The sequence below is a fragment of the Dermochelys coriacea genome, chromosome 8 (genome assembly GCF_009764565.3).
Source record: "Dermochelys coriacea isolate rDerCor1 chromosome 8, rDerCor1.pri.v4, whole genome shotgun sequence".
Taxonomy (NCBI): domain Eukaryota; kingdom Metazoa; phylum Chordata; order Testudines; family Dermochelyidae; genus Dermochelys; species Dermochelys coriacea.
Window position 1 is genome coordinate 91,108,301 of NC_050075.1, and position 15,807 is coordinate 91,124,107.

Below are 15,807 nucleotides of genomic sequence, written 5' to 3' on the forward strand. Positions count from 1 at the left end.
AAGGAATTCCCGATGCTTGTGTAATACCACACTTCTACATGGATCATCCGCAGCCGAAATTGAACCTGGAACCTCAGGATCTTGAAGCATGAGCTTCTACAGCCTGAGCTATGGGATCCAGGTCTGTTAACTGAGGCAGTAGCAAGCTCATCAACCTCTGTATATGGCCACGAGAAGGGGCAGAGCACCATATTGTCTGAGTGTAGGTTACATGAGCACATAAGTCACAGGTAGAAAAGCAATTCAAGCCATCCACAGAGCAACCATTTTTGGCTTAATGGCTTCAAGAATATAAAAGTAGTTATTAGTGTCTGAAATCTTATTATTTCAACTATTTTATCGCTGTAGTACATTTTGATGAGTTACATTCAGGGCGTATCTTTCTTCTTCAAAAAACAAACCTATTACAATTTTGAGCAATTTAAAAAAAAAAAAAAACACTGAAGAGTAATACCGGTCCACTTCACTTTAATATCCTCTCATGCTTGTTATTAGCATTGTATAGAGGGATTATTGTATCACCAAATGTGGCAAATAAAGATCAATTTATATAAATTCTTTCTTTAAAAAAGAAAACTATTAGGCGGGGCATGGGTGGGGAGTACCAAACAGCAATACAAGTAATTGAACTTTCTGAGGACCTGTCTACATGGCATGGCTAAGTGCGCCAAAAGGGTGTGATTTGTAAAGATCAACTAACCTAGAGTTGCACTCTAACTGCCCCATATAAACCCTTCTGGTGTGCTCTGTTTGAAACAGGAATGTATTAACACAAACTAGGTATCTTTTAGAGTGGGGTGTCTACATAGAGAAGCTAGAGTGTAACATGTTAGAGAGGTTTACAAATCACACCTGTCTAGTGCGCTTTGCTGGAGCCAGGTAGACAAGCCCTGAGACATAAAATGTAAAAAATTATGTATAATCAAGAAAAGGTACTTGCACTATCATGAGATAGAAAACAAGGCCATTATCACAGAAGAATTTAGCTTCATTGTTCTCTTCACAGCTTTTTGTTTTAGCAAAAGAAAAATTACATATGCTAAACCAAACGGCTATGCTAAGTGAGGACTATACCCAAATTATAATAGTGCCATGTGACAAACAGGCAATGCATCAATATACACAGCGTAAACAATGGTGATTTTGGTTTATTAATAACATCTAGCCTTTTATCAGTTTAAATAATACTTTTAAATAGAATTAACATTGCTTTTAGTGACCAATTTGATAAAGAGGAGGACTGGATGATTTCGTTTGACGCATTCAGCACAGCCAGCCGTTTCTGCACTGCACACAGTTAGCATCAGGTCCTAGCCTTTTCATGTGATGACTGTGGGGCCGGAACGGCCAGTTCTTTCATGGAGCTGTGAAAGCTTCAGTGCAATACCAATGAGAGGAGCCAACATGACCTGCCAAAAGGAGAAAGACAGATCAAAACTACTGACCAATGGCATGTTACTGCTTGAGCCTTTAGGGCTCATTCTCTTCTAACGGATTGTTGGACGTTTGATCTGAGTCCCTAAAACACAAGTCTGAACACTCATTCACAACAGATTGTAGTACTATTATTTCAACGTTGTGAAACGTAGCTGCTACACAACCAAGACAAACCGTGAATTCGGCCCCAAATAGGAAGACAGATGTTCTATGGAACTTTACAAAGTGAACTAACAAATATGGCTACTTTGACTTCTATACTTCTCAGTTCTATGCTGTTCTGAAATCATGATTTTCTTATGTTCCACAAACGGCAAATGATACTAACTCAACCACAATACCCCATCCCCAATATAACTACATTTTTTCCCTTTTTCTGGCTAAACAGTTTGTCTAAAAAAGTTCAGAGACATTGACGGGAGATGTTAAGAAGGTGCACAAGAGAGGTTACCACCATTTTTTTTTTTAAAGGAAACTTGGAGAAGGTACATTAAAACTAGTGCAGAACATAACAGATTCTGTTATCTCAGAGCTGCAGTCTTCCATGCCCCATGGATTTTGGGGGATTTGTTTTGAAATATGTATTTCCCAAATGTTGTTCTGATCCTTGGGGATTCAATTCTCCAACCAAAAGTATCATTCAGCTTTGAACCAGTGCCTTCCCCAGCTTGTAATCAAATACTCAACCATGCTACGTACCACTTAGATAGGTAGACAAAATAAAATGCAGTTGTGGAGGAAATTGTGATGAATTCTGAACAAACAACTACGTGCTCCATATGGAGTAGAGAGATTTAAGGAACTGTGACACCTGTTTCTGAAATAGTGATCACCTCATAGTCAGAGGGGCTGGAACCATTTGCACAGTGGGAGAACCACTGAACCAAACTGTAAACCCTGTATATGATGGAAACCACTTCAAGCCAAGGGGTGAGGCAGCATCCCCAGTTCCAGCACCTAAGCTTATAGTGGCTCTCTCAGTCATGCTCCCCTCAAAGGGAACTTTTTGGAAAAGGAAGAACAGAGTGGTACCAAAGTCTGGATACGACAGTTACCTGTGGATCTTCATATATTTTTGGAGCATCTTTCTCATAGCTATCAATGTATAGTCGCACGGTCGCTCCAGCACTGCCGGTACCGCTTAGTCTGAAGATGATGCGAGAACCATCAGTGAAGATGAGCCTTAAACCCTAGCAAGTGCAAATGAGAACAAAATTAATACACACATTTATCTGCCTCTTCAAATACCTGATGTACCTTCCAGCAAACCTGTCATGTCATTTCACTGGTCATTCTTCATCAGAGGGCAACAGAAGTTGCAAATAGCACCCTGTTTGTTCCTCTTACCGCGACTGACTACGTGTCCCTCCTGTGCCACACTTGAGCATTTCCTAGATTATGACAGCTTTTGAATCCAAAGTATCATGAAGACCCTAGCCCTATTACTGGCTTGGAAACAGGAGACCAACTCTGATTCTCTGCATACCAGCCTATCATGCTATCACTGCACTTCCGGGCAAACTCCATTTAAAAGAAAATAATTCAAACATTTTAAATGCAAAGTAACAATTCTCAGTGCCTTTGTCCATTATTCCTTTCCAGTTAGCATTCCCCTCTCCCCAGTATGCTGCAAACCAGACCCATCTACAGGACAATTTTATTTAAATAACTTGCATAGTACCGGGTAACTCATCTTGTATATATTCAATAGCTCCTTGACTTTCAAATGCTGGAATTCAGTCCTTAGCTACCGCTGCTCTCTGACAGCTGCTGCAGTGCTACCTGCGTTCTGCAAGATGGCAACAAAGCAACAGGATCAGGATATAAAACAAACGTATTTGCCCTTTGGAATCACTAACCTATAACTAAAGATTATAGGCCTGAGCCATGCTTCACCTAGTTTGCGCCACTCTTTCTGTGCAAAGCAGCCCAAACCCAGCAAATTCAACTCCTGACGGATCTCCCCCTGCACAGAAAAATCCTTAGGCAGGGCAAAGTCATCATCATAGCTCTTGTACCATCTTCCATTGAGCTGGTGGCATGGGGCGAGGCCAGAACCGGTCACCACTGCACTGTGGTGATCCCTGGCTGCCCTAGCAATGTGTTGGGGCCACTGTCAGCTGGGTCAGGTTAGAACAGCCTTCAGGCCCTCTCTTCCTTCAGTCCCTCCTTGGCAGCACCAACCAAAGGCCAGGACCTGGCCTATAGTTATAAAACGCATGTAACAGGGTGGGGAGGAAGGTTTTTAATAGCGGGATAAAGCTTTTGGCACAAAGGCCAGGATAACCTTGTTGAAATTTTAACTGGAAATATCTAGTCAGAACCACATATTCTTCAAAAACAGCACTGCAAGTTATAGACAAAGTAGTTTCCCAGTCTGACCTGGTTTCTGGAGATGCTTCCATCCACAGGATCGCTGTATTCAAAGTTATCGGCTTTCTCAACAGTGTAAACTTTATCACCAGCTGACAGCTGCTTCCCCACAAAGGAACGATCAAACATCATGGTTTCTAGATCCTTCATCATTTTGTTAGCTCCGTCTGCGTCCACCTCCTCATAGTCATATCTAGAACCAGCCACGGTAGAATGAAAAGTTAGGGAGGCTTTTTTGTGGTGACAAAAAAATGTTTTGGGAGCCACCCATTTAAAAATAATCTTGTTTGATTTAAAGGTTGGGTTTAGTCCCTTATAAATGGTCTCTGCAGTTCCAGGCACCTGAGAGTCTTACAGCTGGTTAAGCAAATCCTACAAACAGTAACAAAGGAATACACTGGAGTGGATAAATTTAGCAGTTATAGAAGTAAAACACAGCACAGCACTGGCTTCAGGTATATTGGTTATCGGTATGTCAGTGCTGCCAGAGGCCCCCGCACTAGGAACAAGTTGCACACCCTGTACAGCTCTATCACTGAAGAGATTACAAATTAATTTGCCATTTGTGGTCTCAATGCAGATGACAGGTTTCAGAGTAGCAGCCGTGTTAGTCTGTATTCGCAAAAAGAAAAGGAGTACTTGTGGCACCTTAGAGACTAACAAATTTATTAGAGCATAAGCTTTCGCGAGCTACAGCTCACTTCATCGGATGCATTTGGTGGAAAAAGCAGAGGATTTACACACACACACACACACACACACACACACACACACACACAGAGAACATGAAACAATGGGTTTATCATACACACTGTAAGGAGAGTGATCACTTAAGATAAGCCATCACCAGCAGCAGGGGGGGGGAAGGAGGAAAACTTTTCATGGTGACAAGCAAGGTAGGCTAATTCCAGCAGTTAACAAGAATATCAGAGGATCAGTGGGGGGTGGGGTGGGAGGGAGAAATAACATGGGGAAATAGTTTCTTTGTGTAATGACTCATCCATTCCCAGTCTCTATTCAAGCCTAAATTAATTGTATCCAGTTTGCAAATTAATTCCAATTCAGCAGTCTCTCGTTGAAGCTTTTTAGTTGAAGTATAGCCACTCTAAGATCTGTGATCGAGTGACCAGAGAGATTGAAGTGTTCTCCAACTGGTTTTTGAATGTTATAATTCTTGATGTCTGATTTGTGTCCATTCATTCTTTTACGTAGAGACTGTCCAGTTTGGCCAATGTACATGGCAGAGGGGCATTGCTGGCACATGATGGCATATATCACATTGGTAGATGCGCAGGTGAACGAGCCTCTGATAGTGTGGCTGATGTGATTAGGCCCTATGATGGTATCCCCTGAATAGATATGTGGACAGAGTTGGCAACGGGCTTTGTTGCAAGGATAGGTTCCTGGGTTAGTGGTTCTGTTGTGTGGTGTGTGGTTGCTGGTGAGTATTTGCTTCAGATTGGGGGGCTGTCTGTAAGCAAGGACTGGTCTGTCTCCCAAGATCTGAGAGAGCGATGGCTCGTCCTTCAGGATAGGTTGTAGATCCTTGATGATGCATTGGAGAGGTTTTAGTTGGGGGCTGAAGGTGATGGCTAGTGGCGTTCTGTTGTTTTCTTTGTTGGGCCTGTCCTGTAGTAGGTGACTTCTGGGTACTCTTCTGGCTCTGTCAATCTGTTTCTTCACTTCAGCAGGTGGGTATTGTAGTTGTAGGAATTCCTATCCTTGCAACAAAGCCTGTTGCCAACTCTGTTCACATATCTATTCAGGGGATATCACATCAGCCACACTATCAGAGGCTCGTTCACCTGCGCATTTACCAATGTGATATATGCCATCATGTGCCAGCAATGCCCCTCTGCCATGTACATTGGCCAAACTGGACAGTCTCTACGTAAACGAATGAATGGACACAAATCAGACGTCAAGAATTATAACATTCAAAAACCAGTTGGAGAACACTTCAATCTCTCTGGTCACTCGATCACAGACCTAAGAGTGGCTATCCTTCAACAAAAAAGCTTCAAAAACAGACTCCAATGAGAGACTGCTGAATTGGAATTAATTTGCAAACTGGATACAATTAACTTAGGCTTGAATAGAGACTGGGAATGGATGAGTCATTACACAAAGTAAAACTATTTCCCCATGGTATTTCTCCCTCCCACCCCACCCCCCACTGTTCCTCTGATATTCTTGTTAACTGCTGGAATTAGCCTACCTTGCTTGTCACCATGAAAGGTTTTCCTCCTTTCCCCCCCTTGCTGCTGGTGATGGCTTATCTTAAGTGATCACTCTCCTTACGGTGTGTATGATAAACCCATTGTTTCATGTTCTCTCTCTCTCTCTCTCTCTCTCTCTCTCTCTCTCTCTGTGTGTGTGTGTGTAAATCTCTCCTCTGCTTTTTCCACCAAATGCATCCGATGAAGTGAGCTGTAGCTCACGAAAGCTTATGCTCTAATAAATTTGTTAGTCTCTAAGGTGCCACAAGTACTCCTTCTCAATGCAGATGCTAGTCTAATAGAAGACAAAAATCCTGCCTAAAGATCAATACCCAAAAGAATGTGTTGAAACAACATACTGGCGGCAATTTAAACTGGGCAGAAAGCAGAGTTAAGACTAACAGTCCTGCATTTTAAATTTACCCAGAGATGCTTTGATATTCATGGCACGTAAACTGAACTGCTGAGACATCGACAATGCCCTAAAAATAACAAAGCTGAGTTACGGACAGAGAAGCCATCCTAGTTGTGGCGGTCAAGGTTCTCCCAGTGTAAGTAACACACTTCACAGGGTTTTGGAGAAGTTTTCAGTATTTAGCAGTCAGGGCACTTGACCCTTCTTAGCATTCCTTCCCTTCTGTCCCAGGGCTGGGGACTGAACACATTCTGCTCTCCGCAAAGGGTCCTGCTTCATCATGGTGAGCCATCACCTGGCTCTTCCCTCACCTCGTGAAGAAGTTCCGCCCATATTTCTGCCAGTGATCTTTCAGGATGTCCTCCACGCTCTGTTTGCGGACAGCTATTATAGACAGCCACGCCAGGACAGCCCACAGCCCGTCCTTTTCACGGATATGATCAGAGCCTGCAATGTGCAAAAGCAGAAACAAACTGAACAATTACTTTCACTTGAGAGTTTGCGTTAAAGCTCTCGTCCATCAAGCTGCCAACCACACAGATTTAAACCAACACATATGACAAATGTTAAGAACTACACCCTCTGGATTATAATATTTACAGAGCTCATGTATTTAAATAACAAATTAATTCCCCCCCCCCCAACCACACACATTTTGGGAAAGTTCTATGGCATATGTTATACAGGAGGTCAGATTAGATGATCACAGTGATCCCTTCTGGCTTTGGAATCTATGAACTAAACATATAGGGACAGATTTTTAAAACAGGTATTTAGGTGCCTAGTGGGATTTTCAAAAGTACCTAGTGCACCTAAATACCTTTAAAATACCTAAAAAATCCCACTAGGTGCCTGAATACCTTTAAAACTCTGTCCCGTAGCTCCTTAAACTGGCTGGTTTACCACTGAGGAGTTATACTGAATTGCACTGCTGCACTTTAGTTACACTGTGGTTTTATTCAGATGGTATTTTACAGTTACAACAAGACAGCCTAGAGCATGTAGACAGGCACCCTTTTCCAGCAGGTGTACACATCCAAATAAAGGTCCTATATAATGTATCCACTCATCCCTGGAATAAAGTGCTCAAGTACGAAGTCTGAAATTCTGTCATCTTGCATTATGCAGAGTTTTTTAGGTCGTATCTAAATTCTGATTGATTTCAGAAGGTACGTTTGTTTCCATTTTATTGGACTATCTAACTGCCATATGTAATGTCCCCTCAGCAGTTACATGTGACCCACATGCTCCCTCAAGCTTCATATTCCCCTAGTAACTTACAATAAAGAGTATTTCATTCCTTTTTAATTCTTTGAATTGAATTATGTGCTAGATTGGCAACCCTGGGCATGCATCCTCTTTTTATCCACAAAGCAGATACAACACAGGCAGTGTTAGTGCAACCCATGCGATCCTGCTTTCTGCATCAATCCTGCCAGCATATCGCTCTGTAGGAAGGAGAGGCTCCATGGCTACTGAGTCATAAAATCATAAACCTTTCACTCTCTCGCCTGATCTCCAAAGAAGCCAGTTATAGTGTGGTGTTCACCTTCCTGGGTTGGATGGAAACCACCAAGCCATTTCACATGGGGCATCTGATGGCAACAATTTTAGGACACTATTCATCCGACACCACCTGAAAATCGCTGATCTGGAGACAACCCCACAGCCTACCAGCAACTCCCTAGGCCATCCAGTTCTTTTCCTTTCTAGGTACTGTCATTTACTTCAATTCTGGTGCTCTCTCATACATTACCCACACACTAGGGCATCTGCATATAGATACCCAGGGCAATGACTCAAACACTTTTACTTCTGATAATGGCCAAGGTTTCTTTGCACCATTTATAGAGAGGCCCTGAGTTTTCCAAAACTGTCCTCCTCCCTCTCATCCAGAGGAATAGCACTTGCCCTCCAAAAATATCATCATCAGTACAGACAAGCCCAGAACTGCAGCAAACACCCTTCAATCAGAGGCTCATCCATGATGCAGCTTGTTCAGCCACCAGAAGTCACAGCCAGACAACTGTGATGCATTCACATCAGAGACTGATGGCACTTCAGTCAAACAGCTGCCACTACAACTCCCAACCATATGCTGCTTAACATCAAGTACACGATTAAGTCCATCCTTATTCAGTGAACTCTCTAAGCACACGATTAAGTGCTTTGCTGAATCAGGGCCAGAGAGAGCAAGATATCTTTTATGTGACTCTGATGCTGATCTCCTGCATAGCAATGAAGACCCTGAAGATCAGCATTGCTAGAGCAAGGAGAGGACTCAGATGTTATGTGATGGATGCAGAAGAACCTACATAGCTAGCCTTGAAACTTCTCTTGGAATACCACACACTTTGCAGCATGTTATCTTATGCAAAGGGAGTTCTATACATTTTAATTTCCCTATGCAAAACGGCAGTATTAAGTCACATGCCCACCCCCAATAGATTTACTAAGATATTCATTTTGTACCTCAATTCACCTTGCTTCGACAGTTCAAAGGCAAGTGTTAAATTAATCTTTATAAATCAAACCTTGTTTTTAGAACAGGAAAACCAGGGTCCTATTAAGCTCAGAGATTTAATAGCAACCTGAAACCTCCCCTAATAAAACCACATTCACCAAACCATGTTTCTTCTTCTAAATGTTTTCATTTCTGGGGTTTTCCTGACCACCAAGAGTTGAAAAAATACATTTAGCATTGCATTTAATCCCCACAGACCCAATGACCAGCTAGTAAAGGGGCCCTCAAACTTCCTGAATAGGCCTTCCTGAAAGGAAAACTAGCTTTTCCCCGACTCAGCTTAACAAGGAACTTTTACAGTTGTGTATATTTTCACCAGTAATTTTTGTAAACAAATTTTGTTTTTATGATTCAGGAAACATTAACTCCTATACGTGAAAGATAAATCCCACCTCTCCAGAAAGAGCTAAACTGCATTTAAATGTGAGGAATATCATCATCGAGATTAGGAACAAAAACTTACCAGTACCAAAACTTTCCTCTCCACACAGAGACAGTTTGTTTGCATCCATTAAGTTTCCAAAGAACTTCCAGCCAGTTGGAGTTTCAAACAAAGCGATCTTTGTAGCTTTGGCCACCCTTCAAAAGGCAAGGAAGGCAAGTTATATCACAGCTGGATTGTTAGCACACCCTTGTGAAATGCTGCAACAGTAACAGTAGTTGTTATCAAACATCTCATTTAACATAACAGTGAAAGTGAGTCAGTCAGATTTTTTTTTTAAACAACAACTCTTCGTCCATTTGTCCCTTACTTTATTCTTGTGTTACCTTGGGGTGAGGGGACTGATCAGGAAATCAGAAGAAGAAGAAAAAAAAGCCACCTAGCTCCTATGTAGTACTTTTCATCAGCGGAGCTCACAGTACTTTACAAAGGAGGCCAGTATCATTATCTCCATTTTACAGATGAGGAAAATGAGGCACAGGGAGGTGAAATGATTTACCACTGGAAACAGAACCTAGTTCCCTCAAGTCCCAGTCCAGTGCTGCCTTCCCTAGTGAATAGGTTTCAGCTGATCATCTGAGTGCAAACTGCTGAGCCTCTCTTCTCTGGTGGCACAAGTGCTGGAACTAGGGGGCTGGGGATGCTGCTGCCCTCTGGCTTGAAGTAGTTTCCATTATATACAGGGTTTACAGTTTGGTTCAATGGCTCTCAGCACCCCCACTACACAAATTGTTCCAGCCCCCCTTTCTGGTGGTTAGTGTCTTCAGTCCCTACTGGCCTCAATGGGTGTTGATGGCACTTCGCATCTCTCAGGACCAGGGTCCAAGCTGAAGAAAACCCAACCGCAAGATCTCAATAGCTTTTGGAACAGTCGTATGAAAATGGCTTGTAAACATTATTCCCACTAAAGATATTGTTTCAGGCCTGTTTTAATATGGTCACTGCTGGGAGACAGCACAATTCACCCACCACAAAAAGGTTTAAAAATGACACGAACAATTGTCAACCCCCATGCCCTGAGTCCTACCTATCAATTGCTCCACTGGTAGGCATGCTTCGCGCGAAGCCACGAACGCCGGTGTGCTGAAAGTAAGGAATACTGAAAATATTGGCAGCGATGACAGCAACAGAGTCGGAAGGGTTAACAAAGAACCCATGCTTCCCTAGAATCATGTTCCGATCCTAACGAAGATGACAAAGGAGGACAATTCAGTTCTAGCTACGACTGTCTGCACAAAGGTATCAGAGTAAACATTATTTTTCAGGCACATGATGTAAAAACCATTCAGCACCACAGAGTTACTTTCTACTGGATTAAAGTGAGTGTGAAGTTTTTAATCATTTAAGCAGCATTGTATCGATGGTATTTTCATCAACATCTTGTTTTTTTCATAAACTCCAAAGCTTGTTAAGTATCATCTGAACTTTGTAACGAACTACTGTTATAGTGACAAATGAGAGCAAGCAATTTTTGTTCATACATAACTATTGAATGGGAGGGAAATCCCTGATCTCCTATCAATTGTACTGTCTGAGCAACTGACTATAGGCATTAGTGCAGTGCTGCTGTAACCCATTTTGGTCCTATTCTGCTCCCAATGAAATCAAAAGCAAAACTCCCAATCACCCACAGGAACATCATTATTAAATGTCTAGTCTTGGCATCTTTGCATAACATGTGGATGAGCTACCATTTGCCAAGTATCACTAGACTGCAACAACCTATTCAGCTTTGACATCCATGGGAATTCTATCAGCTTACGCCCAGGATAAATCCAGTGCAGACTATGCATCAATGAATCCAACAATCATTATTCCAATTGAAGCACTGCCTTTTAAGGCTTGTGCCCTAGTGTTTGTAGTTAAGAACAACTAGACAGTGCGGTAGGGGTGGGAGCTTATGTAGAACAGCCACATGCTCATTTACCCCATCTCCATCAAATGCAGCTCCAAAGTCATACTCTCCTGTCTTCATAGACTGGACCAAGTCAGCAGCATAGGTTAAGTTTGGGTCTGGGTGGTGGCCACCGAAGTCCTCTAAAGGTGTACAGTTCACAGCAGAATTTGCAGGAGCTCCAAGCTCCTCACACAGGATCTTCTTTACATAGGGGCCCATAACTAACAGAGGGGAAAAAAAGGGAAACGATTAAACGTTTTATTTTTTAAATTAAACTTCAACCAGCGGCACATTTTGTTGACACTACGATTCAGCCAGAGGCTGCTCGTCTACTATAAGATCTTTCCGTTTTAATACACTGGGAGCATATGGGTTTTTTGACTGTAGAGCAAAGCTTACAAAGGCCTGATCCTGCAACGTGCTGAGCACTGTGATCCTGACACTTAAACACAAGTTGCCCAAAGTGTTCAATGAAACTACTCACGTGCTCAACGTCAAGTAAGAGCTTAAGTGTTTTGCTGGTTTGGGGCTACAGTGACAAGATCAAGCACTTAGTTACTCAATGTGTTATTTATACTGTGGTAGCTCCTGGGCGTCCAAGTCCTGGACCAGGACCTCACAGTGCTACATGCTGTACAAAAACAACAAAAAGATGTTTCCTGCTTCCCAAAAGCTCACAATCTATACAGGTCACTGTGATGGCTCCGTGGAACAGGAGAGAAAATGGGAAGGCTGGCCCTAAACATCTAACAACATAGCATGATATTCTGTGTTTCACACACCAATACGCAAAGCAATTTAAAAAAAAAAGTTAGCATAGAATTTCAGAGTTAGCATGATTGTGGTGCGAAGAAGATGGAATAAGGGTGCAAAGAATGCCCATAGAATAAGCTTTACTGTAGCAACATCATGAGCAGGTTATCTACAAAGGCTCTAGTCACACAAACCTTCTATAGCAAATATTTTTTTCTATACTATATAGTTACAGTCTAAGGCTCCAATCCTGCAATCAGATTGAGATGATAGACACTTTGTGGAGCTCAACTGACTTTACCTGGATTTAAAATTCCTCCTGCATGGATCTGGTTGCAGGTTAGGCTACACCCTTGTTTCGCTCTCAAGAAAATAAAGCCTCACGTTTTAATGAGAGCGACACACCTGAGCAATGCAGCATTTCCACTGGCCGCCATAAAGTTCCCCCCACTCATTTCTTGAGATCACAGTATTTTTATTATGTTAAATACTCAGATCAGACACAAAAGTTCGAAAAATTAAATCTGAAAGATTCAACATGTCTGACGTCCCTAATTTAAATTTTTTTCAGTGCAGTTCGGAAGTAACCTTGCTATTAGGGGACATATTCTATTTACCATGAGATTACTAGCAAGATTCTTTTGAAGTCTGTCCACGTCTAATATCATGACACTCTCTTTATAGCAGCAGCTGTCAGCTGTCAATTCGCCATCAACTGAGATTGGTCCAGCAACTATGTAGCTGATTCTGCAGTTTTGACAGGCCTGAAGACCCCAGTTAGCTTTTGCTGCTTTCTGCACACTGTATTGAAACAGCAGAGTGTTAAAATTTGTTCTCTATACTATGGGCCAAATTGTGCCATTAGACCATAGTGATGCCATTATCATCAGGGACGCAACCCGAGTAAGAAGGGGCCAAATTCAGTAGTGATGTAAGTGATGATGTAAATTTCACCTCAACAAGCAGGGGCAAGTTCTGCATAGGTGGAGCAAAGCCCCTTCTTCATCTTTCACCTCATCATACTCTCCTCTTGGTTGTTTTTCCTGCCGCCATTTGCCCTTCCTCCTCCACAGTGTAGAACTTGCCCCCCTCCTTACAGAGAGGTGTAACTTACACAGATGTTTCCATCTCCCTGGAATTTGGCTCATCTCTCTAGAGCAGAGGGAGAAAAAAAACCAACAACCTCCCTCCGAAATACAGCTCTAGACTGCTAGGAGGCATGACAAATGCATTACTCCGTGTTATACGCAATACGTTTTTGTCCCAGGGTTCTTAGGTTATCAGTCAGCCACAGCATTGACCAACTGGGTGTTCAATTCTTTGTCTCCAACTCTTCCATCCAGTATGCCAAATGAGGGGGAGGAAGGCAAAAACACAATCTCATTAAATAAGATTCCCCCCCCATGACATACCTACAACTATATCTATTGTCAGGTTCCAGAGTAGCAGTCGTGTTAGTCTCTATGGTGCCACAAGTACTCCTTTTCTTTTTGCGAATACAGACTAACAAATTTATTTGAGCATGAGCTTCCAATGAAGTGAGCTGTAGTGCACGAAAGCTTATGCTCAAATAAATTTGTTAGTCTCTAAGGTGCCACAAGTCCTCCTTTTCTATATCTATTGTATTACACAGGTTCTCATACTGACTTCATCACTTGATATCTTATCACATTAAGCAATGTGACTAACATTTGTCATGTGTGGTTCATTCTCATCCTCTCCCCAGAGGGAGACTTGTTTGTGTAGTGTAGGGTTTTGTATTTAAATGAACATGTTGCTCTGTGTTTATGTTAGAGAAGGCAAGAAGTCAGTCTTCCACTTGGTGTGGTAAGTAGCTCAGTTTATAAGAGCCCCTCTAAAGCCACCTACTCCCCTTTTGCCACCATTACAAATAAAATACTGAAAATTAGCATGTGGGAGTTGGGGGAGCGGGAAGGAAAGTCAATTACATTCAGGATCCTAAGTCACTCAGGCACTTTTGAAAATTTTTCCCAAAAGCTCTGCTGGAACAAATGAGGATTCATGATGATGAAAGACAGTGCAATGCACTTCTCAAACAGAGGAAAATAAAAGATAGCAAAAAAAGAGTGAGCTAGTTCTTCAATGAAAGTTTCTCCCTCCAAGAAATAGCTAAAAAAAAAAAAAAAAAAATAAGGAGACAGTAATTATTTCATACCTCCATGCATAGCATCTATGCGTATCTTTAGGTGGTTTTGTCCTGAAAGTAGTTCTTTTAGCGCACTGAAATCAAAGATGTTCCTCAACATGTTTGCATAAGCTTCCACTGAGTCCACAATTTCAACTGCAGAGCCAAAAAAAAAACAACAAAAAACAAAAAACAACCCAATACACTAAGAGACTAGCAATGACTAGACTGATCAGATAGACTAAAATCCTATTCAAAACGGTAACTTTGCTACTTATGACATGATGACATTCCTTAGCACAAAGGCCTGTCATTCAAAATAAGAAGATCTTTGAACACCCCGCAGTATCAGTTCCTAATAACGGCAATGGAGAAAACCGTCTGAGGTAACAGCTCACTTTACAATCCTACTTTCTAGAAGATTTTCATTACTACTACATACTACCATACCCTATTGGTTTGCAGCCTAATCAACACAGCCAGAAACCTGAAGGTAAAAGTAGCTCCCAGTACAACTTAATCTCTCTGTTCTTCATTCCAGAGGGTTAAATTCAGCTTTCAGTTACAATGAGTGTGGAACTTTCAAAAGCATTTACCAGAGTTAGACTACAACTTCTACTAAAAGTCAGTGGGAATGAGACACTAACTCTCATTTGTACCTTTGAAAAAGGTTGCACCTGTGTAACTGAGAACAGAATTTGGTCCACATAAAGGCAATGCAGTGGAAAATGTATTACTGCAAAGTCCCAGTGTGCTAACACTGGGGGTTGAAGGAACTAGGAATTCTACCATGTTCCTTGTTATAAAAATATTCAAAATTGTTTCTCCCCCCCACCCACCCCACAGTGTGAACTACGTACAATTAAATCTGAAAAAAAAAAATTAACATTTAATTGCAAGTATGCAAAAATGGTCTGATTTTACAGAAAACCTGTAACATACTGGATCTTTTTAAAAGTGCAAATGCAGAGATAAAAATCAATTCAAAATTTTAAAGAACACCTGGAAAAAATTTAATTTTTTTTGTGGGAAAAAATAAGTAAGTACAAAATTGCCAGCAAGCTGAAGAAGTATGGATTGGATGAATGGACTATAAGGTGGATAGAAAGCTGGCTAGATCATTAGGCTCAATGGGTAGTGATCAACGGCTCAATATCTGGTGGCAGTCGGTATCAAGAGAAGAGCCCCAGGGGTTGGTCCTGGGGCCGGTTTTGTTCAACATCTTCATTAATGATCTGGATGATAGGATGGATTGCACCCTCAGCAAGTTCGTGGATGACACTATGCTGGGAGGAGAGGTTGATATGCTGGAGGGTAGAAATAGGGACCAGAGCGACTGGGCCAAAATAAATCTGATGAGGTTCAAGGAGGACAAGTGCAGAGTCCTGCACTTAAGATGGAAGAATCCCATGCACCGCTACAGGCTGGAGACTGACTGGCTAAGTAGCAGTTCTGCAGAAAAAAACCTGGGGAGTACAGAGGACAAGAAGCTGCATATGAGTCAACAGTGTGCCCTTGTTGCCAAGAAGGCTAACGGCATATTGGGCTGCATTAATAGGAGCATTGCCAGCAGACCGAGGAAAGTGATTATTCCCCTCTGT

The 15,807-nt window shown here is 41.9% G+C and overlaps 1 protein-coding gene across 3 annotated transcripts in view; it reads right to left on the reverse strand.

Annotated features, from left to right (window-relative positions):
• Positions 1-1,128: 1,128 nt before the first annotated feature.
• LOC119859790 (phosphoglucomutase-1) overlaps positions 1,129-15,807 on the reverse strand; it is a 78,326-nt gene continuing 63,647 nt past the window's right edge. For all 3 annotated transcript variants that reach the window (XM_038412396.2, XM_038412395.2, XM_038412397.2), the window contains 8 exons: positions 14,237-14,362; positions 11,338-11,528; positions 10,438-10,592; positions 9,432-9,547; positions 6,756-6,891; positions 3,820-4,003; positions 2,493-2,627; positions 1,129-1,409 (listed from right to left, as the gene is read on the reverse strand). In XM_038412396.2, coding sequence (XP_038268324.1) covers positions 1,320-1,409; positions 2,493-2,627; positions 3,820-4,003; positions 6,756-6,891; positions 9,432-9,547; positions 10,438-10,592; positions 11,338-11,528; positions 14,237-14,362 — 1,133 coding nt within the window. In that variant the 3' untranslated portion in view covers positions 1,129-1,319. The remainder of the gene's footprint in view (positions 1,410-2,492; positions 2,628-3,819; positions 4,004-6,755; positions 6,892-9,431; positions 9,548-10,437; positions 10,593-11,337; positions 11,529-14,236; positions 14,363-15,807) is intronic.